The sequence below is a fragment of the Artibeus jamaicensis genome, unplaced genomic scaffold (genome assembly GCF_021234435.1).
Source record: "Artibeus jamaicensis isolate MK-2021 breed Jamaican fruit bat unplaced genomic scaffold, CSHL_Jam_final contig_2259, whole genome shotgun sequence".
Lineage (NCBI taxonomy): Eukaryota > Metazoa > Chordata > Mammalia > Chiroptera > Phyllostomidae > Artibeus > Artibeus jamaicensis.
Window position 1 is genome coordinate 6847708 of NW_026521468.1, and position 27387 is coordinate 6875094.

A 27387-nucleotide genomic window follows, 5' to 3' on the forward strand; every position below is an offset into this window, starting at 1 on the left:
CACCCGGGATCGCTCTCGCAGCAAAGCAGGCACGGAGACAGACGGGAGAATCCGGCTGCGCCTGGGGAGCCGGTGGGTCAGGACCCCTGGCCGTACGCACAGCAGCGCCTCGCTTCTCCCGCCTTCTAAATTTCTCAGTTTTCATTTCTAAGGCAGTATTGATAGACGTGACCCTCAGTTCCTTAGGCTCCGTCATTGCTAAGAGGCAGCAGTGGGGTCCTGAGCCCCCGAAGTCCGTGGGCTCCCAGGGTGGACTGTTTAGTCATCCTGAAATACACAGCCGCCCTCTGGGAAAGCTTAAGTACTACTATATGCACCACAAGAACCCCTAAGTAGATCACAAATTTAAATGTGAAAAATAAAAAGCTACAGTGCGAAAGTTTTTCAGGCGGTATTGCCGTGGGAGAGGCCTTTCGAACTTTGGTGAGAGCCCGAGAGCCATGAGTGAAAGACTGGTGAACGGTGGCAGGCAAAGGTAAACACTGCCTGGCAGAAGTACCGCGTTCAGAGTCAAGACAAATGACCAGCTGCAAAAAAGGATTTGTAATTCATGTCGAGGAGAAGGCTGCTCTCCCTGGTATATAAAGAAGGCCCCAGAAACTGATCTTTTTAAAGCCAACCAGTAACCAGTAACCCAATAGAAAACAAGCAAAGAGTGCAAACAGATGATTTATAAAACAGGAATACAAATAGCCCTTAAAGCAGGGAAGGCTGTGAGCCTGGCTTGTGGTCAATCTAAAACAGCTGAAAGAGATGCCATTTTTAATCTCAGACCCACAGAATGCCAATTTAATAAACACGCTCTGCTCGCAAAGTGGCAGGAAAGCCGCGCTGCCACACTTGGCAGGCAGCACGCACAGGAGCTCCACCCGGTGGAGGGCGTGCAGCACTGTCTGCCGGAGTGAGCAGCTCTGCATGGCACCCCCACTGGTCGTAGGTCTAGCAAGTCGCATTTGTGCACAGCTTTCTGCTGTAGCGTTTTTCAGTAAAAAAGTTAGATGCACATTAATGGGGTAACTGGTTCAAGTAGGCCACATCCATGTTATAGAAAGGTAAACAGGTACTTTAAAAGGAATTCCATATAGATGTATTGATGGGAAAATATCACCGAAATATAGTGGTAAATTAAAATGGTAAGATGCATAAAAAGTGAGTGTAATACACTTGTGTACAGGACTGCAGTATCATGTCGCTTTGGAGGAGAGGGAGAGAAAAGACATAAGTGTGTCAAAAGCACGCACACACGCACGCACTCATGGCTTCCGTAGAACTAGAAAGTCAGCAGGAGCCAATGCGGCACGGCTCAGGGTGGGCTTGCCTTGGAGAGAGCAGGAACCGCGCCGTGTGCAGCGGCAGGGGCGCTTTCCTGTGTGCCTTCCCGCCGCTGACCAGTGGTGGGAACGCAGTGACCGTCCCAGCAGTTTTTCATTGAGAAGGGCATTCAGTTATCAGTGAGTGGAACCTGGAAGCTAAAATCCGGGTTCTTGGTCAGAAGGGGTAGCTGGGGTCGCAGACACCAAGGAGGGGACTCTCCTTACAAGCAGGCCGCGAGTCACCGGCTAGTGGGAGGGCAGCCACAGCTTGCAGGGAATGAAACGCTGTGGCGTCCTGGAAGCCACGCGGGCAGCACCATGGGGGGGGGCTTCCTAGAGGAGAGGCACTTTAGGTGAGGTGGGCACCCCCCGGCCTGTGGTCATGGCGGGCTCCGTTCCGGAAAGCCCCGTGGAGGAGGGCTTGCACTGTGTGGTGGCAGTGGGGCAGCGTCACAGGCTCTGTGACTGGAGAGTGCGGGGGAGCCCCAGGGAGCCCCTCACCCCCTCTGCCCTTGGGGCTGTGAGCAAGGAAGAGCTGATAAAATTGACAGGTTCCTCTGTTCCTTCCTTCTTTCTACCTTTTTGTTCCATTGGAAGGGACCCCCTGCGTTCTGTCATCTTTTAGAGCAAAGCTTACGGAAGGGGAAACGTAGTATAGCGTTAATATCAGCAGAGGGCCGCGTTCCAGGGAACACGGCCTGCAGTTACTTGATACTGGAAGGGGCGCGAACTAAAGTCGTAGTCGGGACAGAATTATCTTGCTTTAAATCCACAAACCCCCCACGTGCCCACCTGCAGGTGCCCCCGCAGCACCAGCCACAAAACATTGTTGGGGACCTCCTGGAACAGAGCTCGCTTTGACATTAGTACAAAGAGATTCTGTGACTTTAAACACTCTGTGAACTTTCGGTGTCTCCCGTGTCTAGAAGAAGTGGTCAAAGTGTACTCACGGACCCCTGCCCACGCTTCGTTCCAGGGCATGAAAGCGTCTGGCAAGCAGGACGAGGCCTGGATCCTGAACCGGCTCATCAAACAACTCACGGACATGGGCTTCCCGGTGACCGGCTCTCTCTTGTTCTACTGCTCCCCCTCCGTGCTCCGCGGGTCCCCTCCCACACGGCCCCCACCGTGTCCTTTCTGATCTCACCACGTGTGACAAGGAAGCTCCCCTTCATCTTGGCACTTGTGTTGAGGGCTCACTGCTTTGAACCACAGCAAAGAGCCGCACCCTTTCTATCAAGAAAGGCGTGAGAGCTTTTTCCTAGAATCAAGTTTTCATTGGTTTATATAGTCTTATAGTTTCATTCATAATTAATTAAAAGTGAATTTTTGTTAGTTTACACAATAGATTGACAAAAATCACAAGAGAAAACTTGGTGTAGAGGAAAAGCTTCACATCCAGAAAAAGAACCCTCAGGGCCCTGTGTAGTTCCTCAGTTTCGGGTCACGTGTGGTGAGCTCAGAGTCACGGGACGTCCCTCTGGAAATGGGTCACGGTCCCTTCAGACCCTGTGGTCTAATGGCGGAGAGCAAGGGGTACCGCCTACATCTGCCACGTAGACCCCTCAAATGTCTTGTCCCCACACGTGTATTAAGTGGGTGTTTATCTTTTGATCATTGTGGATGTCTCCTAAGAGACAGTCCAGAGTGGCCCCAGTCTGGAAGGGGGAGCTGTCTGCTCCGCACCGAGCAGGGCCCTCCCCACACTGAGCAGGGACAGTTAGCAGTTAGCACAATGAGCCCCTTAACCACAGAGCCCAGAGTCCGTGAAAGAGAGGGTGGACCTCCACACTCCAACTCTCACCCTGACGTGCACAGCTGCCGGCAGGAGGGTCGGGGCGCGGTGGCTGTGGTGCCGGGGCTGTCCTGCCCACAGTCTGCATGAGTCCATGGCGGTGGCCCTGCTGTCCCGGCGGAAGTGTCTGCCTCGCTCCAGGGCACGGGGCACGGAAGTGTGAGGTGCTGGCTCCTTCCCGGGGCTCTTTATGCTCCAAACAGTCTCCAGCTGCAACAGTGAAGGAGAGTATTTCTGTTCCGAAACCTAATGACATTAGGTTAATAACAAGGCCTTCCCTAAGCTGATAGCGACAAACTCTTTATAAACGTTTCCCTTTGCTAACATGCCCGTCTAATGAAACCTCGGTCTTCCCCACAGAGAGAGCCAGCTGAAGAGGCCTTGAAGAGTAGTAACATGAATCTTGACCAGGCCATGAGTGAGTAAGACGCGCACTTCAAGCCCACTCCTCTCAGAGGGCCCAGAGCGAGCGCGTCACTGTAGCCGTGGGTTAGTGGCAGTGTCCGCGCTGGTAGACAGGACGGGCCGCAGCGCAGGAGGGACTGTGTGATACGCTCTGAGCCCCGAGCAGGTTTCCGGACTAGTGGGCTATGGGGACAAATGAGCAAAGGCCACACCGTGAACCGAGTTTGCTTTCTGCGTCTTTTTTCCAGAGCTTCAACAAATACGTGAGGTTTTTTTCCCCCTTTTTGAGGCAGGTAGTCAGGACACATGGAGAAGGGCACCAGACCACACGCACGCCAGCCTTCACACCGCGCTGGCTGAGCACGGGCTCTCGTTGGGGCTGCCAGGAACAAGCTGCCCTAGTTCTGGAGCCGCCTCGAACTGCAGCTGCCACGTTAGAAACTGTAAAGCACGGGGTCGGTGCAGAGGCGGGGCCGCGCCCTGCTGACCGCTGGCCTCGTTTCACCTGCGTCTCTGTTTGAAGACCCAATTTAATGCACGTTTCTCACAAATGACTACACGCCGTATTTCTTAATAATGAAAATTGGCTGACAAGGGTTTAACATTTCCTTGGGTAAGGTGACCATGGGTTTCTTTGGCTTTTGGACTCACACTATGCTGCTGGCTACACACCTTTTTAATCAGTCACTTTGTGAAGCCACGTTTTGCCCACAGCTTCACCGCACACTGCGGGCGCTCCCCTGCTCTTCCTGGGAAGCCCCGCGCACAGACGGTGGCTCGGCTCACCTCGCCCTTCTCCGGAGGCACCGCATTGTTGGCTCGTCGGCACTGAACTGGTGGCCGAGAGCCCCATCCCTCCACCTGAGCGGGCCCATCTGACCCGCACGCTCCCTCCGTGTTCGCTCACGGATGACAACACTGACTGAAAGCACCAGGATGTGCAAACGTGGCACTGAGTGGACCCCGGAGAGCGGGGATTTGCTGTTGGGTGGCAGGGCGGCGTCTTGTGGGGCCTGAGCCGGGGGGGGGGGTGCCCCACAGTCGGCGTCAGTCGCGCTGCACGCGCCGCAGCCGTCAGTCTGAGGCCACCAGGAAGGGCGGCAGTAGACGAGTGCACTGGGGCAGGAGCTGCCCGGGGACAGGCGGGGCCCACTGGGGTCGCCTCTCACCTCTTGCCACTGTGAAACAGCCAAGTTGTGAAAGAGCCAAGTGGGCAGGCCCACCGGGCGGAGAGCCCTGGGGCTGGGCTCCTGCTGTCCTTCACGGTGTCGTGTCCCCCACTGCTTGAAGAGCCCTTGCGACTGGGGGACCCAGCAAATGGAAATCGTGGCTGTGGGGGGACAGGGCAGCTCTGATGGACAGATGATGGGTAGTGGTCCTGGGAAGAGCACGGCCCAGCCCCAAGGGGCAGTGCGGCCAGACGGCGCGAGGGCTGAGAGCAGGGCCTCCCCGTTTCCGGGGCTCAGGGGCCTCGGGCATCTCAGGAGTTCTGGCCTGCTCTAGGTGCTCTGCTGGAAAAGAAGGTGGACGTGGACAAGCGCGCACTGGGAGTGGCCGACTACAATGGAATGGTCACCAAAGCCCTTGGCTGCCGCCCACCGATCTCCAAAGAGTCTTCCGTGGACCGCCCCGCCTTTCTCGACAAGGTATGAGGTTCGGCCTTTTTGTCTGTTTAACAAGAGGTGTTTTTCATTTTATCGGGGCCCGTTCTCCGCATTTTTGCTCTTCTTTTTTCACACGCATCCTGTACGTGTCCTTGGGCAGCTGCCGTGTGCCCTGTGTGCGGGTGGGCACCGCACACGCTCACCCTGTCTTTCTCCGTTCAGGACGGCGGCCTCGTGGAAGAGCCCACGACTTCACCATTTTTGCCTTCGCCGAGCCTGAAGCCCCCCCTTTCCAACAGTGCCCTCCCTAGTCAGGCCCTGGGCGGGGTTGCCTCAGGGCTGGGCATGCCAAACTTGAATTCTTCTCGACAGGTAAGGCCCCTGGCGGGGAGCAGCGCGGCCTCTGTCGCGTTCTGAAGTGTGATCGAACACGTGAGGGTGGTTAAAACACTGTAGACACTGTCTTTCACGTGACTGAGTGGTGTCGGGGCTCGAACTCAGTTCCTGAGATTTAACCATATGGGAGGAAATGCTTCAAAATTCTATTTCTTTTCCCGTGTAACTAAAATGTGTTTGAGTTCGGCACCCTTGGTGCTAACTTACTGCTCATTTAAATGGCACATAAATAGAAATCTTAAATGTCTTCCTCTGCCGAAAAACACCACTTTGTCCCCTTTTCTCAGAAGGAAAGAGGACGTCTCTTGTAAGGTTCCCGGTGACGTTCAGAGCCCCGTTAGTGCTGTCCCCTCCTTTGACACTCGTGGGGAGTGAGAGTCCCTGTCGGCCAGCACTGAGGGCGGACCTGAGGCTTTTGATTGATGGCTGGCTGTTCCGTATCCCTTTCCTGCCCCAGACTCTCCTGAGTGAAAGGGTGTGTGAGCACACCGTGCCCGTCCCACCTGGAGAACACCTCCTCCTGTTCATGTCCTCATCTCCGGGACTCTGAGTAGCTGCTGTGGCCCGCAGGGTGGCCGGACACTCCCAAGCACAGGCCTGTGGTCCTGGCCGACTACCAGCCGTGCGCCTTCCGCTGCCTGCAGCGTCCCACACTGCCAGCCCCTCGCAGCTTGACACAGCCGGCCCGGGGCAGCTCAGTGGGACACCTGCCATCACGCGGTTCACCGCCTGGATGTGCCCGTTTATGCGATTTCAGGGCTCGCTGTCAGGACTAAGATGTTTTCCTGTGTGGAAATTTGGCTCTTCTCTCGCACCTTCTAACTCACCCTTTTGGGAACACACGTTATTTACTAGCTGTGTGTCATGTTGCCCACAGTGCTGCGTCATCGGAGTTCCTTTTGGTGTGACACCCCTGTTTCGGGAGACTTGCACCTGGTGCGCCCGTGGTTAAACACGGGCCAGCTCCCTGGGCGGATTCTCATCATCCATAGTCCATTTAGACCACAGTTAGCAAACAGACCCTCCGGTGGGAGTTACGGAAGGGGTTGGAGGCCACGCTGCATTCCCATTGAGGAAAACGGATTGTTTGCCACCTTGTTCCTATAGTTCCGACTCCGATGACTCTGTCCCTCCGTCCCCTGCAGATACCGAGTGGCAGTCTGGGCGTGTTTGGCAGTAGCGGAGCAGCACAAGCCAGGAGCATGCCGCCGCCGCAGCCGCCCATGCCGCCGCTGAACCCCTCCCAGCCCGGTCTCCGTGCGCAAGTGCCTCAGTTTCTATCCCCTCAGGTCAGACCCGGTGTCGTACAGGGACAGAGCTCACAGTGGCCCCTGACTGGTCCAGGGCAGCGAGTGCCAGGCAAAGAGGTGCCCTTGACCGTTGACTGTCAAGGCCAGGGCTGGCAGAGCCACACGGGTGCATGTGCCACAAGGGCTGCCGGGGGCACTGTGCTCGCCGAGAGGAGGGGCTGCTTCCTCCCACAGCAGGGGACCGCTTCCTGAGCACGTAAACTCGAGAAGGGGCTGCTGCCGGCCCTGGGACGGGACCCACTTGTGGGGGGCATGGTGCCATCAACCAGGAGGTGTGCACCTGCCTTCCTTGAGAGGTTGGACCTGAGCGACAGTGACTCCTTCCCTGGGACCCACCTGCACTGCCTACTGTCCTTTCGTTGGGCCCACCGATTGTCACTGTGACGGGTGACCCAGAGTAACCCCTAGAAAGGAAATTAGAAAGTTCATACATAACTAGAATGTTTGGAGGAAGAGATCTCTTTCCTTCTTCCTCCTTCCCTCCTCTCCCCTCTTTCCTCCCTCATTCCTCACAGAAGCATGTTAACTAATGTCAAAAGGCCCACAGATGTTTTCACGTTCACCCGTGAGACAGGTGTCGTTCGGTCAGCAGTTCTGAATGCAGGCCTGACGCAGAGGAGGAGGTGCTGTCACGGTGACTCGCTGCCTCCGGGCCTGTTTTGTGTCGCAGGTTCAAGCACAGCTTTTGCAGTTTGCAGCAAAAAACATTGGTCTCAACCCTGCACTATTGACCTCGCCGGTTAACCCTCAGCACATGACGATGTTGAACCAGCTCTATCAGCTGCAGCTGGTGAGTGGACGCGCCGGCCAGGCCGCGCTTGAGGGCACAGCGACAGCGCCCCTGATCCTTGCAGAGATGGCATGTGTGCGGACGTGCCGTCGCCTGGCTGGTGAGAGTGGCCGGGGGACTCTTTTTTTGTCATAGAGACATTTGCACTGTGAGCTGTCCAAAGAAGTAGCGAGTTTTCCCCTTGGTGGCGTTTTTTCTGAGTAGTAAGCTCCCTGGTTCACAGAGTCGCCCCCGTCTCACAGCCGGGCACTTGGTGGCCGGAGCTCGCAGCCAGCCTTCCTCACCCAGAGCTTCTCATCTCCGCCGCAGGGCACGGGAAATCGTTGCAGTGGCTGATTTCCAACTTCTAAGGATGGAATGTACGTTGTTCTAGAAGTTTGAGAGAAGTCATTTCCTTACAGAGTAGATGCCTCAGAAATGAGGACATGATTCTCACCCCAAACCCCTGCTGAGAAAGGCTGATGTGATAGAGCCTAATTGTTGTTGAAAGTTGCGACGTAACATGTCTTGGATCCTGAACGTTTAACGGTCTCGGTGCTCTTACCGCGAGAGGCCACGTCCCTGTGTCTCGGGACACAGCGAGTGTGTGCACTGAAGCACGTGTGCGATGTTCGTGCTTTAATACGGTGACACCTGATCTACTTGGTCGGTCCCACAACGTCACCTCCTAGAAGATGCCTGGGAATCATGAGGGGAAGCATCCCCTAGACAGAACTGCCATCATCGCACCGCCCCTTCCGGCGGCGTCCTGCGCACACTCAGTCCGGATTGGGGAGCGTGTCCTGGAGACAGTCATGGTCTTTGGGGAGTGCCCGGGGATCTGGGCACCACTGGACTGTTGGGGAGACAGGCCGCACCGCAGGGCTCCCTGAGGCCGGAGGACTGAGGGCAGGTGGTGTCATTTACAGCTGCCAGCACTCGGAAGAGACCTTGACCTCAGGCGGAGAGGACCCAGCATGTCGTTGGCAGCTCTGCCACGACACGTGGCTGGTCGTGGTGCTGCCGGTCTGAGTCCTCCACTCACGTGCTTTGTGGACCCCCTGTGTGTGGGGGGGCATGGAAATGCTGCACCATGTTTAGTGCGTTCTGATTTTAAAGCAACGTGCACTGTCTCCACGTTTTTTCCAGAAAGATGGGTAGAACATTGCCGTGCACTCTTAAGGTTACATTGTAGGTCCAGTAGGATTCGCTTACGTGAAGTATTTTATTCCTTGTAATTTGCAGGTTAAGGAGGCATCTCTAACAGTGTAGTCTCTCCATTTTCTTGGATTCTATTTTAAAAATATCCTCTGGCCCAAAACTTCCCAGAAAATCCATATCGTATGAAAAAATTGATGTTGGCCAACATTTGTAAACAGTTGACCAAACTGTTTGCATCTGCACACAGAAGAGTGTCACGGTCACTGTGGTGGCTCATGGACGGGTTCTGTGTCAGACATGTCACACGTCTGGGCGTGCGGCTCCCGAAAGGACTGCTGAGCCATGAGCGTGCGGTGTCCCTGCTCGGGCGGCGCCCCCACCGTCCACCACCCCCACCCCCCCCCGAGCCGTCAGGGACAGTTTTTGTCTGTGTCGTTAGGAGAAGAAGTGTTTTTCCGCCTTACCTTCGTTTCATTTTCACTTTAGTTGGTAAGATTGACCGAGGAATTCTGGTCTCAGTAACTGGAACACTCGCTGACGCGCTCCATCACCAGCACTCGGCAGGGGCACTGCCTGGGGCGCCCCCCCAGGACCCCAGGCCGGGGGGCTTTGGGAAGGCACTTCTCCTTCCAGAAAGGTCCCCTTGACACACACAGTGTTTAAACCACAGTGTGCCAAGGGGACCAAGACTCAGCCCTACCAGTGCTGAGGGGAACCACTTGCTGGTGGCCGTCTCACGGTGTCTCAGTTGCCCTCTCTGTCGGCAGGCATACCAACGTTTACAAATCCAGCAGCAGATGCTCCAGGCCCAGCGGAACGTGTCCGGACCCATGAGACAGCAAGAGCAGCAAGTGGGTGCCGTCCTGGGCTCAGCGGGTCCGTGAGCGCGAGTCCTCGCTGCTCCAGGAGACGCTAGTTGCTGGGCTGGTCCATGGTCCTGGGTTTTTCTCCCACTTAGCCTCCCCGTCCGTGAGGCTTGAGGTCACCTAGGTTTGGGAGGAGGCTGGCAGTGGGGACTGACAACGGGGTGACGGGGACCACTTCACCCACTCACGTGCGTACGTACGTCTGCCGCCAGGTTGCGCGCACAATCACTAACCTGCAGCAGCAGATCCAGCAGCAGCAGCGCCAGCTGGCCCAGGCCCTGCTCGTGAAGCCCCCGCCGCCCCCGCCGCACCTGTCTCTGCACCCTTCTGCAGGCAAATCGGCCATGGACAGCTTCTCCCCGCACCCTCAGGCCCCCGGCCTGCCCGACCTGCAGACCAAAGAGCAGCAGTCTTCGCCCAGCACCTTCGCTCCTTACCCTCTCGGTGAGTCTCCGCCCACGTGTGGCGGCCCAGTCCGTGCGAGACATACTGTTCCTGGCAGGCTGAGAGTGGCTCTCGGCCTTCGTACTCAACAGGACAGCTATAAATACTTCCAGTGTAGAATCTTGTAAGCAGGGCTGGCGAAAGTCCCCAGGTTACCTCGTGCCCCTTGTTGAAGGTGCAGTCTGCTCTGCTCCTGGGTTGCTCCTGACTTTCCTTAGCTGCCACTGTCCCCCAGCCTCTGCCGCAGGGAAGAGGGTAGCACGGCTTTCCAGCACAGGGGTTCAGATTTCTGTGGGCCAGGCACTTCTTTAAAGTGTTAGGCGGTGAAGTCAGCCAGAGCAGTGTGTGGGCATTGACCCCTGACCAGGAAGGGGCAGCTCAGCACTTCACACCTTCAGGTCAGTAGAGGGCACAGGCCGCCTGTCTGCCGGGGGGCCAAGGGTCTAGAGCTGCCCAACCATAGTCAGAACCAGGGAAACCCGTGTCCAAAGGGATGGAGGCCCGGGGAGTGCCAGTGAACCTGCTGCCGGCTGCCAGGGCCCCTTCCTGTCCCTGCTGCTGTCGGTCTCTGGAAACTGGTGTATTCTGAACATGGAGCACCTCCCTGGGACATAGACGGACGTGGCGTGTCTTCAGTATGAAACTGCAGTGTATGCTGAGCCGTGACTGTCCCCTCCCTGTGTCACTGCCCTGCCCACACTGCCCTTTATGTGAGGAGCAGAAGGGTCTGAGCAGGAAGACCTGGCTTGGGGATGAGGCTGCCATGCTGCATCCCAGCCCCGCACCCACAACTTGCTTGTGCCCCGTGGCTGGCTGTTCTTCTGCCTCAACTTCCCCATCTGTAAAGTGGGAATATGCGCGCCTCAGGGGGTTCTTTTAAAGATTAAACGAATCAGCCCTGGCTGGTATGGTTCAATGGATTGAGAGCCAGCCTGCGAAGCGAAAGGTTGCTGGTTCGATTCCCAGTCAGGGCACATGCCTGCATTGCGAGCCAGGTCCCCCGTAGGGGAAGGGATGTGAGAGGCAGCTGACCAGTGTTTCTCTCATACACTGATGTTTCCTATTCTTTCTCCCTCACTTCTCCTCTCTCTAAAAGTAAATAAATAAAATTGTTAAAGAGAAAGATTAGGCAAATCAATAGGCAGCACTCTGGGACAGTGCCCAGCACGCAGCACTCGTCTCGTGGAAGCGCTTCTCCTGCAGGAAGTCGTCTGGGGACAAACTCGGCTGCACCTGCTGTCCCGAAAAGCGCTGACTTCAGCGTCGCGCATCCCCGTCCTCCGAACCGTTCGCCTTCTGGAGAGTGGGGTGCACTAATCTTTGCCGGGGGGGGGGCGGGTTTCTTTAGCACAAATTTAAAAAATAGTGCGGTGAATCTTTCAAATTAGATGAAAGGTAATTTGGGAAAACTCTCATAGTGTTCACACTAAGGTTGTAAAGTAAGTGGGTGGCGAGGCATTTGAAACGCAGCCTGTACAGTTCCCAGGCCAGCCGGTGCTCGGCAGTCTTTCTCAGCAGCCGGAACTCCCCACGCCCACCTTCCTTCCCACTCGACCTCTGCACGTGACGCCGACTCCTGGAGTATGTGGTCCCCACGGGACACTCGGGCACATGGATGTGGGAAGGCGCCCTTCAGAGCCCGTGTGGCCGTGGGGCGGGGCTGTAGCGAAGGGGGCGTTCCCGTTCACCTTGCGTGAGGGGGCAAATGAGAGCAGGGCTGAAGCTGTACCTCCAGGCGAGTAGGGTATCCGTCAGGAGAAGCCTCGCCCAGGAGCGGTGTGCGTGGGGTGTGGGCGGGGACCAGGGCCGGGCGGTCTGACTGGTGTGTGGGAGGAGTACAGGGACGAGGCGGAGGCTGAGATGGGGCCGGGGCCCAGCTGCGGGGTTTGAGCCCTCACCCAGCCAGCTGTGCACCAGGGGAAAGGAAGGTGGGCGTGAAAGCAGAGCCTGCAAACAGGCAGCATCTCACGTGCAAAGGTCTCTGCTTAGGTCTGCATGGTGTGCGTGTGTGTTAAACACTTGAAAATTGGAGTTTCACATCTAAGTGGCTCCTCGCCTCTTGGATGGCAGCATTCGGGCCGCATTCCACATGGACCCAGCAGCACCTGCTGGCTCAGGACAAGTGCTGTCTGTACCCCACCCCCCCGGCCCACCACCCCTGGGCTTGCATTGCCCACTTGGCCCGTGCAGGCATTTGAGTTTGCAGCTCGGACTGAAGTGAAGAACAAACACACAGACCCCTGCTCAGGGCAGAGACTCACCGGCGCTGTGCACCAGGGCCTGCAGGCCAGGCCCGCAGCTCAGGGCACCCGGCACTGCTGTGCTGCGCTCCGTGGTGGTTCTGTCCAGCCCCGAACTGGCGTCCCCATCCGAGCTCTGCTCCAGCCTTCCTGTCGCCCGTCCCCCCCCCCCCCCCGCCTTCGTTTCCCCAGCACAGCAATGGGACTTGCTGGAAACCCCAGATGAACCCAGGGCAGCAGCCTCCCCGGCAGAGGCGGCGGCGGCACCCACGCTCTCAGATAGGCCTGCTCCCCAAAAGTCATTTGATAGTGAATTCACAAACACCCTCTGAGCAGACAACAAAGGCGGTCCGTTAAAGGTAGAATTGAATTATCCCGACTAGCTTGTTCTAGGAGATCCTTCAGACCACTCCTCCCAACTCAGAGGTTTTGATCTAGTGATTTCCATAAGAGGCCCTGAAATCAGAAACGGTTTTCCTAGTGGTTTGGCCTTGTTCTGTTTTTCTGTGAATGAGAAGCCTCAGGACCATGCCGAGCAGTGAAAAAAGTAGAGCAGACCCACTGGTCTTCCTCCGTCAAAGGCTGCTCACCCGCTCACCGCCTCTCCCATCTTACAGAGGCGTGGCTCCTCTCCCTTGCTGGTGTCGGGTGTCACAGGGGACTTGCCAGCTTCAGGAAGCGGCCCTGCAGAGGGCGGGGCCTGCCCTCACCATCTCTCTCTCTCTCTGCAGCTGGACTGACCCCCAACGTGAGCGTCGGCAGCATGGACATGACTGGCGGTTTGCCGGTGAAGGACCCATCTCAGTCCCAGTCGCGCCTCCCTCAGTGGACACACCCCAACCCTATGGATAACGTGCCCGGTGCTGCTTCTCCTCTCGACCAGAACCCCGGCAAGCACGGTACGGCCGAGCCCAGCCGCTGCACGGGGGCCCTCTCGTCTTGTCACCCAGGCCGCACTTGTCTTCTGAGCGGCGGTGCTGAGAGCGGCACCAAAACACTCCATTCCACTGCAGAGAGTGCGGGGTCCCAGCTGGTGGGCGGTCCGCCACCCGAAACCCCAGCACCTGATCTTAGCTGCCAACCCAGAGGAAACTGAAGACGCCCCAGAGCAGCAAAGGGCACATAGAGGGCACAGCCTGTGTCGTCTTTACTTGCACTGCGCCCCTCAGCGGAAGTGTTGAATCTGCCGAGGAGATTTGTTTAATAGAAGGATGAAATGCGATAGAAAATCAAAAGCTTAGAAAGGAGGAGGAAGCAGAAACGCTAAGAACCACAGGAGGCGGCCTCCGTAAGCATTCAGTTTGGTTCTACATTCCAAGGTAGCATAGCAGCAGAGGAAATACACAGGGTATACCATTTTCTTTTTATACAAAGCATCCAAAAAGAAAAAGTCTAATGGCGAATTCTCCAGGACGGCCACCGCGTGCTGTCAGGGCGCCTCCCCGGGCACGGGCAAGCTCGGCACACTGGCAAGGCGGGCTCGCCGGCCCTCGCGGAGACCCTCGAGTTGTCCCAGGAGAGGTTCCCTGGGCAGCTTCCCACCGTGGGTGTGCGTCCCATCAGGGCATCCAGCGGGACAAGCAATACAACTCTTAAAGAGTTGGCCTTTCAAGGACAAAGTTGGTTATGCTCAGAATGCCGGGCTAACTGCGCCTGACAGCTCACCCTGGACCAGGGCCAGACCCGGTACTTGGCAGGGAGGACCCGGGCCCCACTCACGTGCCGTTTCCTGCTGTGCCCACAGGTGCTATCCCTGGAGGTCTGAGCATCGGGCCTCCGGCCAAGTCCTCCATCGACGACTCCTATGGCCGGTACGATCTAATCCAGAACAGTGAGTCACCAGCCAGTCCTCCGGTAGCTGTCCCCCATAGCTGGTCTCGTGCCAAATCTGACAGTGATAAAGTCTCAAACGGCTCCAGCATCAACTGGCCCCCAGGTAAGAGCAGGCACCGCTTCCTGCAGCTGCAGGTCAGGACGCACTGCACACCCCAGGGGAACAGTGAGGCCTCGGAAAGCAGGCCCTGAGCGAAGGGTCCTGGAGTGACAGCCCCGTGGTGGTGGCTTCCTTGCTGGAAAGCTGTGGGTCAGATCGGCGCCGAGGTGGCTGGTGCCGAGCGCTGCTCCGCAGCCCCTCCTTTCAGTGGCAGCGTGGTTGGGCGTGGCGCTGGGCTCCGTCCAGTCTGGAGTTTCGGGGTCTCAGCCCACCAGCTGAGCCGTCCTTCATGGTGGCTGCAGTGCCTGGTTCTAGTTTGTTCCAGAGGATGACTAATTTACAAAAGAAAGCCTAAAGTGTCCCTTTGGATTTAATTAGCAGATTATTAAAAGTTTGATTCATTTAGCAGATTATTAAAATTTCCAGCTCTGGCTGGTATAGCTCAGTGGATTGAGTGCAGGCTGTGAACCAAAGGGTCACCAGTTCAATTCCCAGTCAGGGCACATGCCTGGGTTGTGGGCTAGGTCCCCAGTGGGTTGTGCGAGAGGCAACCACATACAATGTTTCTCTCTCCTTTCCTTCCCCTCTCTCTAAAGAAATAAATAAAACATTTTAAATAAAATACAATTTTTATAAATTGTCATGGAGCAATGTGAAGGTTCCTAATACTCCTATTTTGATCTTCACTTTGGAATTTTCCAGAATTCCATCCTGGAGTTCCTTGGAAAGGACTTCAAAACATAGATCCTGAGAATGACCCTGACGTCACTCCTGGAAGCGTGCCCACCGGGCCGACCATCAACACCACCATACAGGATGTCAACCGCTACCTCCTCAAGAGCGGAGGTGAGGAGGGCTGCGAGCACACGCGCGGACGCCCGGCGGAGACAGCTGGGTGGGCAGCTTCTCTAGCAGCGCGAGGAGTGGCCGGGTGGTGCTCGTGGTGAACATGGAGGTGGGTTTGCGGTTTATTAACACACCTGCTTTATAAGCAACATAAAGGCCACCTCAGCGTTTCCTGGTGACCCCTGAACTGGGGGGCGTGTGGTGTGGCAGACAGTGGGCCTGGGCTTCACTGCGGCACAGCTGCTTCCTCGTGCGCAGCAGGGATGGCGGCGTCTCCGCCACCCGTGGGTCGTCTGGACGAGCGCTGTGAGCTGCTACTGCCCGAGCGCTCGCCTCTCCCCACGCCACCTGCCCCCCACCCCGCGCAGCTCTGAGACAAGCGTCGAGGGGGTTAAAGTCCTGGAGGCACTACCTGCTGGGAACTTGCTGTCCCTGGCATTTGCCACCAGGGAGGAAGGCCACTGTAGCAGTTTCTGAGGTTAGCTCCGAGCCCCCGAGTGCCCACCTCCCGTGCTTGGCTAAATGCAGTTTCCCTCTGACCGTGGACATCAGGAGTCTCTCCAGGAAGAGCTGAGAATGGCTTGTGAAACACCTCAGAGGAATCTTGAGTCTGAAGTGTCAGGAAGGCCAGGACGTAAAGAAATGTGGGGGTGCGCACAGGAACAGGCCGTGCCACCAGTCCGTAAACAGGGCTGACGCGAGGAGGGCCCATGGCTCACAGGTGTCTTCACACGCAGCTCTGGGCCCCACCCCAGCTTCCTTCTGGAAGCGAGGGCGCTGCGCGGGTCCTCTGGTCGCTGCCGCGGGGGGAGAGGCTCATTGCCGAGTGCTTCCACGTCTTGCCTCAGAGTCTGCCCTGTTCTGTCCCTGCTGGTGCTCTCGCTCCGATACTCGTGAGGGCGGTGTTCCGAGGCTTTTGATGTTCCTGTGGCCATTTGACTAAACAGCGAGAGTAAAAAAGAACCACCTTCCCTGCACCTAAGGTTGCTTTTTGGTGTCTCTTTTTCTGATCAGCGACACAGTTGCTGAGATTAGCATTTGTTTGTTGTGGGGTCACAGTGGACTCCGGTGGCCAGGGTTGGAGAACTGCCCTTGGGGTTTCTGTTGTCCTGGTCACTGCAGTGCTGTCCAGGGAGCAGTGACAATGACCCCTCTGCTGCCAGCGCCTCCCGTGCAGCCGGTGAGGTGGGCACCCAGGCGTCTGCGCATCCCAGCCGCGCCCTGGCTGCAGCAGGGACCGGGGCTGACGGTCGTGACCTGGTCTTTGGAGGTTTTTGTTGTTCTTCTTCTTTTTCCAAAGAGGCTTAAACATGCCCCCACCCAGGTACCAAGATGCTGAACTGCTTGGCCGCTGGGGTGGCCGGGCCGTACCCAGTGCCATGGGGTGACAGGGACGGCACGTCTCAGAGCCGTGCGGGATAATGGCACAGGCGGTTATGGCTGAGGGCCTGGTCTGAACAGGGACTGAGACGCACGGAAGCAGCATGGAGGACACACGCCACCCTCCACACTCCTTAGGCTCCGGCCTTGACCAACGTGTTGTCTCCTGCGTCCTCGCAGACACATGGGTAGGGCAGCTCCAGTGTCAAACAACAAAAATGCTTTGCTCAAGAGCGAATTTGTGTCTGGCACGTTTAGCAGATCGGTTAACTATCAGCAGCACTGGCCGGGCCGACACTGGATGCAGGCGGAGGTTCGAGAAAGCGTCCCCACGGTTCTTGGGCGGAGGTTCTTTACTGTGTATCGGCAAGCCTCTTGGGGGTCCCCAAGCTCCCCTCTGCCTCACAAATGCCCATGCCCGTGTCCTCATCCTTCTAGGGAAACTGTCAGACATGAAATCGACGTGGTCCTCCGGCCCCGCCTCCCACACGCAAGCCTCTCTGTCTCATGAGCTGTGGAAGGTGCCCAGAAACACTACTGCACCCACGCGGCCACCGCCGGGCCTCACCAACCCCAAGTCTTCCTCCACCTGGGGAGCCAGCCCCCTCGGCTGGACCAGCTCTTACTCCTCCGGTATGTATCCGTTTTCGTGTCCAGACGGGGGGGGGGGGCGCGCTCCATGTTCACTCCGTGTACTCTTCAGGGGGTGTGCCTGCCGCTCCTTGGGAGGACCCTGGACCCTTAGAGGGCTTACAGGGCAACAGGGCCCAGCGCCAGCTGCCACTGTTCTCAGCATCAGCTCTGGGCGAGCAAGCCCACGCGGGTCCACTCTGAGCAGTTAGGTCCCTGCGTCTCAGCACATGCAGGGGCCACACGGGGTCCTGGGGAAAGTCCTGCCAACCAGCAAAGGGTCTCTGTGCCACTCTAAATTCAATTCTTCACAGCCCTTCCCTGGAGGAAGGGCTTTCCTGGCCAAACACAAACCCCGGGGGTGGGGGTGGGGGTGGGGACTCCCATCCTTGCGTCACAGCTCTGTAGCTTCCCACAGGCGCCCTCTGCTGGCCGGCAGGGATGGAAGATGGGCACAGGGCACCCAAGACACTGAGGTGAAGCCAGCCGAGCAGAGCGAACTGCCACCCCCTCCTTCTGATTAAAGCCCTGTGCTCGGTCTCATGAATAAGTCGCTAAGGGTGGGGAGGGAGAGGCAGAGGGGGAGCCCTGCCACCAGCCCCAGGGTCTGCACAGTGACGCTTTGTGCTGGCAGCTACCTGCAGGCGGCTCACTGACTGAGTTCTTCCCTGGTCTGGGGCAGGTTCTGCTTGGAGCACTGACACCTCAGGAAGAACCAGCAGCTGGCTCGTTCTCCGCAACCTCACACCCCAGGTACCGTGGGGGGAGTGGCACCATGGGGGGCGAGGACTCCCACCCACCCCGGTACACCGTCTCTTCGTTGGGCACCCTCATTAGGGCCCAGAGGGGGCACGGGCAGTAAGGAGTGGACATACCCAGGGGTCTTTTAGCCACGTGTCTGTGGAATTACTTACTTCTTACTCCTTTGAGGCTTGAAAACTGTACCTTTGTGATCAGAGTTGCTCGCCTTTAACAGCAGCCACCCACGAGTGATTTGGCCTGTGCCCCCAGCCCAGGCTGCAGGCCACTGGGGACCATGCGCTCCGTGTGGTACACTCCGGCGAGGGGAGCAGGACCAGAACGGGCTTTCTCCTTCTGGTCAACAGTCCTCAGACGTGACTGAGGTGTCCCAGGTTTTCAGAGTGCCTAGCCGCAAAGCTATAAAAGGTTTATGTCATGAAGTCGTACATATTAAGCCCTTTTAAAAAGAGACATTCTCCCAACATTCAGTGCACCCGATTCCATATGCGTTTGCTTTGAAGAACGTAGTGGAGGAAGGTCACGGGAAGCTCGTTACCACCCCCTGTGTTTCCTCAATCAGATCGACGGCTCCACCCTGCGGACGCTGTGTTTGCAGCATGGGCCGCTCATCACATTCCACCTGAACCTGACTCAAGGCAACGCCGTGGTCCGCTACAGCTCCAAGGAGGAGGCCGCCAAGGCCCAGAAGTCCCTGCACATGTATGTGCCTCCGCAGCCCCGGCTGCAGCCCCAGCAGGGTTGGGTTTGGGGTGCAGCGGGCATGTCCTTGGGCTACTGTGACCGAGTGCCACCGGCAGACGGGCACTGTCCCTTGGTTCAGGAGCTGGGAGTCCAAAGTGTCGGCAGGGTCAGCTCCTTCCGAGGCCTCACTCCTGGGCTTGCAGATGGCCACCATTCGTGTGTCCATGTCCTGACTTCCTCTTCTTACAAGGACACCAGTCAGGAGCGGATCAGGGCGCACCTTAATGCCCCTCATTCTACCGGGATTATCCCTTTAAAGACCACTCTCCAAGTACAGCCATATGTAGTGGTATTGGGGGTGCGGGCTTCAACGCGATTCGGAGGAGACACCATTCACCCTGTAACTGCAGCCAAGTGGCCATGCCCTCCACCAGGGAAAGGCCCCCCGGAGAGTGGGTGTAGAGACCAGTGACAGAAAGAAGACCCCTTCCCCTCCCCCAGGTAGCGGCGCGCATGCAGCCCTCTCGTGTCCCCAGCTGGGCTTAGCAGTGGTCCTTACAGCCCCCTCTTCACCCCATTAAAGGACAGGGTTTTGTAACTTTTCTTTAATTTTTTTGTGTTTTTAGAGAGAGGGGAAGTGGGGGGCGGGGAGAAAAGGAGAGAAACATCTATCGGTTGCCTCTTGCACGCCCCCACCTGGGGACCTGGCCTGCAGCCCAGGTGCGTGCCCTGGCTGGGAACCAGCCCCCGACCTTTCTGTGAGCAGGCCGGCGCTCAGTCCGCCGAGCCCCACCAGCCAGGTCCTAGGCCCAGGTTTGATAAGATGTGTGCAGAGACCTCCTTGGTGACACCACCCGAGATGCCGGTCCGGGATGTAAATTACACCGATCCTAGGTGGTGCTCAAGTTCATGTGTGCGTGTACACACTACCTCAGGGATGTGTTGCCCACAGACACACTAGCTGCTGTGAGAGTCCAGAACGAGACGAAGTGCGCTCTGGGCCGGGAGCAGCCGTGGTCGACATGGGCACAGCCTGGCTCTGGGGTCCTGCGCTGAGAAGCCTTCGGCCCAGCTGTGCCCGCAGAGAGAAAGCAGCCGGGAGGTTGGGCAGGCCCGCGCGCTCACACCGCCCCTGGTCTGCGCTTTCATTTGTTTGGAGATAAAACTGACGTACAACGTGTCAGTGCGTCGAAACATGTTTGAAACATTTCAGTGTCACAGCGGTTGGTGCCTCCATGGCACCGGGAGTTCACTTCATGTTTCCTTTTTGTGGTGAGACCATTGAAGGTCTGCTCTCTGAACAGCTGCCCGGTGTCCAGTGCAGGGTCGTTAAACTGCCACCGCCCAGCTGTGCATGCCACCCTCAGAACTGGCCCCCTTCTGACCGGAAGTCCGCGCCCTCTCACCCACACCCCCCAGGTCCTGCAGCCGCTCTCCACTCTGCTTCTGCGAGTTCGGCGGTTTGGGACCCCACCGCAAGTCATACCACGTGGCAGTTCTCTCTCTCCCCCGCTCTCTCCCTCGGCACAGCACCTTCCAGATTCACCCACGTCGCCGCAGGTGGCAGGGTTTTCTCCTCTCGTGGCTGAGTGATGTTTGCCCGTGTGCGTGTGTGTGTGCACCCTGTCCACTCAACCCATTCTTCCATTGATGGGCACCGAGGCTGTCCACTTTTCAACCAGGTTGTTTGGGTTTTGTTGCTGAGTTACGTGAGGTCTCTGTGTGTTGGCTGCTAAACCCTTACTAAATAGCTGGCGTGCGAATACTTCTCATCCCACGGGCTGTCCGTGCACGTTCCCAGTGGTCTCCTTTGCTTTGCGGAAGCCCCCCGGCTCCGTGCAGCCTCACCTGGGGACTCGTGCTTTCACTGCTCGTGCTTTTGACTATTGCCGAGATCGGCATCAAGGAGCTGTTTTCTGTTCTCCTTTAGGAGTTTTATGGTTTCGGTTCTTACGTTAAGTCTTTAATTCATTTGGAGTTGATTTTTGTGAGTGGTATAAAACAGAGATCCAGCCTCATCTTTGCGTGTGTGCTTATCCAGGTTTCTCTGCAGCGTGTACTGCAGAGACTCATGTCCCCATTGAGTGTCCCTGGCACCTTGTCAAACATCACTTGGCTGTGTCCGTAGGGGCCTGTTTGTGCCAGTCCATCTGTCTGTCTCTCTTTAGGCCCCTGTCACAGTTTTGATTACTGTGGTTTTGCCATTTGGTCTGAAACCAGAAAGTGGGATACCTCCAGGTTTGTTTTTATCAGTATTATTTCCACTCTTTAGGGTCTTTTGTGATTCCATTCGAACTTTAGGGTTCTTTTCACTGTCTCTGAGGAAACCATTGGCATTTGATTGGTTTTTCATTGACTCTGCAGACGGCTTTGGATTGCGTAGACATTTTAACAGCTTTGATTCTTCTGATCCTTGAACATGTGATATCTTTACATTTGTCTTCAGTATCCTTTACTTCCTTGTTTAAATTCTAAGTATTTCATTGTTTTTGTGCTATCATGATGGGATTTTTTTGTTTTTCAGAATGTCATTGTCAGTGTATAGAAATCCGTGGGTTGGTTTATGTCCTGCTGCTTCACCGGCTTTATTGATTAGCTCCAGCAGTCTTTGGCTGAGTCTTTAGGGTTTTCTTCATGTAAGGTCATGGACCCCAGCACTGTGTTGAGTGGCAGTGGCGAGAGGGGCGCCCTCTCTGGTTTCTGGTCGCAGAGGAAGAGCTTTCAGCCTCTCACCATGGAGTGTATCGGCTGTGGGCTCATCACGTGGCCTGTGTCATTGCGAGGCGCGTCCCTGGCCCTCCGCACTCTGCCTGTTGGGGTGTTTATTGTGAAGGATGCTGTGTTTGGTCAAATGCTATTTCCGTATCATTCGCGATGATGATGTGCTTTAGATCCTTCATCCTATAATGTAGTTTATCACATTCATTGGTTTGCAGATGTTGAACCATCCGCACCTCAGGGATAAATCCCACTTGATCAAGGTGTATGATCCTTTTACTGTGCTGCTTAATTTCGTTCAGAATCTTTGTATCTGGCTGAGTTCTGGTCACAATGGAAGCGTAGGTAAACATGCTTTGCCTTCTCGTACAACTATAGAAAAAGTTACAACCAGACCAAAACAAAAAACGCCCAGAAGCATCAGAAAATCGAGCTGTGTGAAAGTCTGGCAACCAAGGATTTAAAGACGCCGCATTCATCCAGACGGTCAGGAGGCGCGGAGACCTGGTGAGGCGGAGACCCCCGGAACAAGCCATCACACACTCCCGTGTGCGGGGTAACAATCAGGAGGGACGACACTGAGGCGCGGAGGGTCCCGTGCCCAGGCCAGACCACACGGTCCAGGGTTCCAGCACCAGAAAGATAAACCAGTGGGGTTCGGGTGGCAGAAGAACCGACTGGGTTCTCAGGAGACTCCACCTAAAGGGCCCACGTGGACTTACAACTTACGCAGACTCCCCCTCTGGGGTTCAGCACCAGGACAACAGCTGGAAGGGCACCGGTTACATCTGGGGACTGAGTGAAATGCCTGGAAATGGGGTGAGTGCCGGGCAAACCTCCACAAACCAGGCAGGAACGCGGTCTCCTCCCTGACCCTCCCCGCACTCAGCCTCAGAGCATCGAAGCAGACTGCCTGCCCCGGTGATCACCTAAGGCTCCACACCACACAGTTTACAGGTGCGTTTTCTGTAATAGGCTACGCTGCTGAGACAGGGAGGCTGCCAAGATGAGGAGACGAGGAAACATGGCCCAGATGAAAGAGCAGATTGAAACTCCAGAAACAGGACTGAATGAAATGGAGATGTCCAACCTATCAGATGCAGAGTTCAAAACACTGGTGATTGGGATGCTTGAAGAATTCACCGAGTACGTTAATAGCATAACGGAAGTCCCAGGCGGAAATGAAGGTTACACTAAGTGGAGTAAAGAAAACCTACAGGGAACCAACAACGGATGAAAGCGAGAGTCAAGTCAACGATCTGGACCATAAGGAAGAAATAAGCATTCGACCACGACAGCAAAAAGAGTTCAAAAAGCGAGGATAGTATAAGAAGCCTCTGGGACATCTCCAAACTTACCAACATCCGAGTCATAGGGGTTACCAAAAGGAGAAGAGGAAGAGCAAGAAACTGAAAACTTAGTTGAAAAAATAAAGAAAACTTCCCTAATTTGGTGAAGGAAATAGACATGCACGTCCAGGAAGCACAGGGAGTCCTGGAGCGGGACCCACACGAAGACACGTCACAATAAAAAATGCCGCAGGTTAAAGATAAAGAGAGAATCTTAAAAGCAGCAAGACAACAGAAGACAGTCACCTACAAAGGAGTCTCCATCAGACTGTCAGCTGACTTCTCAAAAGAGATCTTGCAGGCAAAGAGGCACTGGCAAGAGTATTCAACGTGATGAAAGGCAAGGACCTACTCTGTCCCACAGAGCTGTCGTTTAGAATGGAGGGCAGATAAAGTGCTTCCCAAACAAGGTAAAGCTAAAGGAGTTCATTGTCACCAAGCCATTATTGCATGAAATGTTAAAGGGACTTATTTAAGAAAAAGATCAAAACTATGAACATTAAAATGGCAACAAAGTTACAACTACCAACAACTGAAACTAAAAAACAAACTAAGCAACCAACCAGAGCAGGAACAGAATCATAGAGATGGAGACCATTGGAGGGTTATCCGCTGGGAGGGGGACAGAGGGGGAGAGGTGCAGGGACTAAGAAGCATTATCGGTAGGAACGAAGTAGGTGGGGGGGGGGGGGTGTTAAGAACAGTATAGGAAATGGAGAAGCCAGAGAATTTATATGCACGACCCGTGGACATGAACTAAGAGAGGAATTGCTGGAGGAATGGGGATACCAGTCCGGGACAAAGGGGGACAGGTTGGGACGACTGTAATAGCATAATCCATAAAGTATATTTGAAAAAGAAACTTTTCACATCTGTGTTGAGTCACCAGGGCTGTTTGCCCACAGTCTGCTCCCAGCGCCCTGTCTCCTTCAGTATCGGGATGGCGCTGGCCCTGCGGAAGGAGCCAACTCTGGGGACAGTTGCCTGCTCTTCCGTTTTTGGACCAGTTTGAGGAGGATGGGTGTGTACTCTCCTGAACTCACTGTGACGCCACCCGGTCCTAGGCTCTTCTGCACCGGTTCCACCCTCTTGTCTGCCATCGGTCCGTTTGGGTTTTCTGCTCCTTCGTGATTCAGTCGTGGTGGGTCCTGTGTTCCTGGGGACGCGTCCGTTTCTCCCAGGTTTTCCAGTTTGTCGGCGCACAGCCGTCCATGCGGCGCTGGGGACCCCTGCGTCTCGGAGGTGGCGGCCGCAGTGTCTCCTCTCTCATTTTTGATCTTACTTGTTCTCTTCTTGGTTAGTGTAGCTAAAGGTTCGTCGGTGTTGTTTCTTTTGAGAAAACCAGGTCTCAGTTCTGTCGCTCTTCTGCTCTTGCAGGTGTGTTCTGGGAAACACTACCATCTTGGCCGAGTTTGCTGGCGAAGAAGAAGTGAATCGCTTCTTGGCCCAGGGCCAAGCGCTGCCGCCCACCTCCAGCTGGCAGTCCAGCACCGGGACCGGCCAGGCGAGGCTGGGCGCCGCGGGCAGCTCCCACGGCCTGGTGCGGAGTGACGCCGGCCACTGGAGCGCCCCGTGCCTGGCCGGCAAAGGGAGCAGCGACCTGCTGTGGGGTGGGGTTCCCCAGTACTCCAGCAGCCTGTGGGGCCCGCCCAGCAGTGACGACGGCAGGGTCATTGGAAGCCCCACCCCGCTGAACACTCTGCTTCCGGGCGACCTTCTCAGTGGGGAGTCCATCTAGGACCTCGAGGACCCTGCGGGCGCCACAATCATCAGCACCAGGAAGGAACCCTGACCCTTTCCCGGCCGGGCGTCGCTGAGGACCCCACTCGAGCCAAGCAGCCCGGCCGCCCTTCCAAGTACCTCTGTCCAGTACTGAGGACGGACCTCGGCGCGGTCCTTGCGAACTGTCCCGAGACAGTGCGGGCTGCACCTGGTCGGCGTCCCTCGCCAATGACAGGACGTCCCTCATAGCTTTTCATTCTGTGTTGTCTCACGTTCGTGTGGCGTGTTGTCATTTTGATTTTTTAAGTATAAAAGCTGCTTAGAATAGTTCTATCATGAAGGGCACTTTTCAGATTGTGGGCTGGAAAGGGTTATTTTATCAAGGGGGGGAGGGAGGGAGGGACGAGAAAGCCTGTTTAAAGCGAGCCTGTGACATTATGCACACGGCAGAGGCGGACGAATCGGGGAGCCGAGCGGAAGGAACGTCTGCGTCTGTCCTCTGTCCCCACGGACCCGCCCATGCACATTACCCTTGTCTCATTCTTGTTCATGTCATTGTTTTTATCCCAAAAAATATTTTTTAAAAGTTAAAAAAAAGACATATCAAACATGCAAATACTTGAATCCAGCAGGCCATAATGAAATGTGAACACTTTCTAAGTCTAATTCTACACTTCCAGGTCGGCATCAGCACGCAGGAACAGGCTCCAGGAGAGATTTCTAAGTTCACAGCCTATGTGTGTGTGTGTGTGTGTGTGTCTCCAAACAAGCGAGTGTGTGCGCACGTGCGCACCTGTGTCCGTGCGTCCAGCGTGTGAGGGCCCTCACCGTGGGTCTCCCCTCTATTCAGTGTATGCTTTTCCTTGCGCGTCAGTCAGGCGTCTGTTGTTACTGGCTTCTAACTTTGCACTGAGTGTCCCCGCCCTTCCTCCCGCCGATCCGACACAGACAGGACTCGCAGGACAGGGCCGGCGGCAGTTCACGTGTAAATGTTTACTCAAGGACTCCGTTACCACGTCTAAAACGTACATTGTGTATCTCTGGAGAAATAATATGTGTACCTACCTTTAGCAGCTTTTTATTGCGGACTAATGCAAGAAAATTATCACCAGAGTATTGCACCATTTTTCCACTTGGAATATAAAGTTAAAGAGAAAAACTGTTGTTGAGCCGTGGCCATGGATACTGGTGGAGGGCGGACGGCTCCGCGGAGGAGCGGAAGTGAGCACTTGGACGTGGGTCGGGACTGCTTTCGGAGGGGCCCGTGGTGGGGGCTCCTGCCTGTTTACAGACCTTTTTTCTCCTTCAGACTTTAAAATAAAAAAATTTTAAAAAGGAATTTAAAAAAAAAAAAAGACTTCCGTCGTAAAGAAACCTATTTTCAGAACACAGATGCGCTACTTCAGAGCTCTGGGATCGAACAGTGTTGTGTCCCCTCCGGCCGGCGCCGCGGACCCCGCCGGCTGTCCCCCTTCGTCCCGGCGGCGAGGCGGCGTGGTCACTGTCTTGCACACGCGGCGCGCTCTCAGGAAAGCCAGGGTTCCCGAGGGGCGGCCCCACACCATTCATGTATTTTGTAACCCAACTCCTAGCACTGAAGAGGTTATTAAAAAACAAACAAAAAAAATAAATAAAAAGAGAAAAAAGAGGAAAAAAACACAAAGAAAAGTACCTAATCTCTAATGTGTAGCAGTTACATATTTACCAAATAATGGACTCAAAAGAAATAGATGTTTGAAGAGTGCTTTATATATTAAAAATTGCTTTATGTTTTAAAAAAGAATCAATGTTTTGATTGTTTTGCAAGAAAGAAAGACAATGGAGTAACATACCCTCAAGTATGTTTTAAAAAATATATATGAACCTGCGCTCCCTGCCTGCTCGGTCAGGAGACTTGTGCATTACGTTTTTTTTAATTAGCTTTTTAATGGTTTTATCAAGACAAAAAAGAAAAAGAAAAAACAAAAAAGAAGGAGGAGGAGGACCCGTAGAACTGCGGGCCCCCAGAAGCTGGTTTTCTAGAGGATCACGAACTATGCACACCTGGGTCCCAGACCCGTCCTCAAGTTCATGGTGCGTTTAGCTCACAGCCCTTCCTCGGAGCGGCCGCGTTCACGGCCGTCGCACGCACCCTCTGTATTTGATGTACGCGTACCTGCCGGTGTACATCAAGTATACGTGCGAGTGTGCGTGCTCGCGCGGCACACAGCTTCCCAGGCCGCCGTCAGTGGCGTTGAGTTGTAGAAAAACTGACGTTTGAAAATTGGGGATGGGAATAAAGAATCTGTTTTTGTTTTTTCTGTTGGGTTTTTTGTTTTTGTTTTCGTTTTTTGTTGGGTTTTTCTTTTTTCTTTTTTTTTTTTTTTTGACCTCATTTTGAATGGAAGATTTCTAACTCTGAGATTAAGAAACAAGTTTGTGGCTTTTAATGTTTTTCCTCATAGAATGTGATTGTTGAACACGCACCGAAAGTTGCTTTCAAAAGTACAACGCTCTGTTGAATCTTAATAAATTGCAATTTTTTTCTTGGCTGTTGAAATAAATGTGGTTTTTTTCTTTTTCAAAGGCATATGTCGATTTTCACGTTGTATGTATTGAGAGAATGTCGACCTGCTGAATGTAACAAACCCCCGCCTCTGTGGTGGCACCCTTACCATTTGTGTCATTAGCTGAACCCCAAGTTTCGATCGCCTGGCTTGTAACTTGACCGTCTGCGTGGTGGTTTTACAGTGAACATTGAAATCTCATCCCTAGTGGCCAAGAGCTGCGGCAGGGTGTCTGAGCTCTGGCCCCAGGTGATAACTGCCACTTCTGTGGGACTGTCCCCCGAACAGCAGCCCATGCCACAGGCCTGGCCTCCCCGTCATCATCCTGAAGACCGGAAACTCCTGCAAGCGGACTGTGTCTGTGGCCGCGGGCTGTGGACCCCACTCAGCACCTGCGACCCCAGCCTGGGCATCAGAAACCTGGGGAGAGGAGAGCGTGGTGGCGGTCCTCTGTTTCCTAGACATCTGCACTGTCACCGTGGTCTTTCAGGTGGCAGTCCGAACTCGCAATGCTCTG

General features: G+C 55.3%; 1 protein-coding gene across 5 annotated transcripts in view; it reads left to right on the plus strand.

Moving 5' to 3' along the window:
• The window catches only part of TNRC6C (trinucleotide repeat containing adaptor 6C), a 110867-nt gene extending 84014 nt beyond the window's left edge, over nt 1-26853 (plus strand). For 4 of the 5 annotated variants that reach the window (XM_053659221.1, XM_037157681.2, XM_053659220.1 and 1 more), the window contains 15 exons: nt 2290-2370; nt 3469-3526; nt 5017-5159; nt 5340-5489; nt 6659-6802; nt 7494-7613; nt 9521-9604; nt 9832-10063; nt 13035-13202; nt 14048-14239; nt 14939-15082; nt 16901-17095; nt 17775-17845; nt 18414-18553; nt 23980-26853. In XM_053659221.1, coding sequence (XP_053515196.1) covers nt 2290-2370; nt 3469-3526; nt 5017-5159; nt 5340-5489; nt 6659-6802; nt 7494-7613; nt 9521-9604; nt 9832-10063; nt 13035-13202; nt 14048-14239; nt 14939-15082; nt 16901-17095; nt 17775-17845; nt 18414-18553; nt 23980-24340 — 2283 coding nt within the window. In that variant the 3' untranslated portion in view covers nt 24341-26853. The remainder of the gene's footprint in view (nt 1-2289; nt 2371-3468; nt 3527-5016; nt 5160-5339; nt 5490-6658; nt 6803-7493; nt 7614-9520; nt 9605-9831; nt 10064-13034; nt 13203-14047; nt 14240-14938; nt 15083-16900; nt 17096-17774; nt 17846-18413; nt 18554-23979) is intronic. The other variant, XM_053659219.1, reaches the window with a different exon arrangement.
• The last annotated feature ends 534 nt before the right edge of the window (nt 26854-27387 follow it).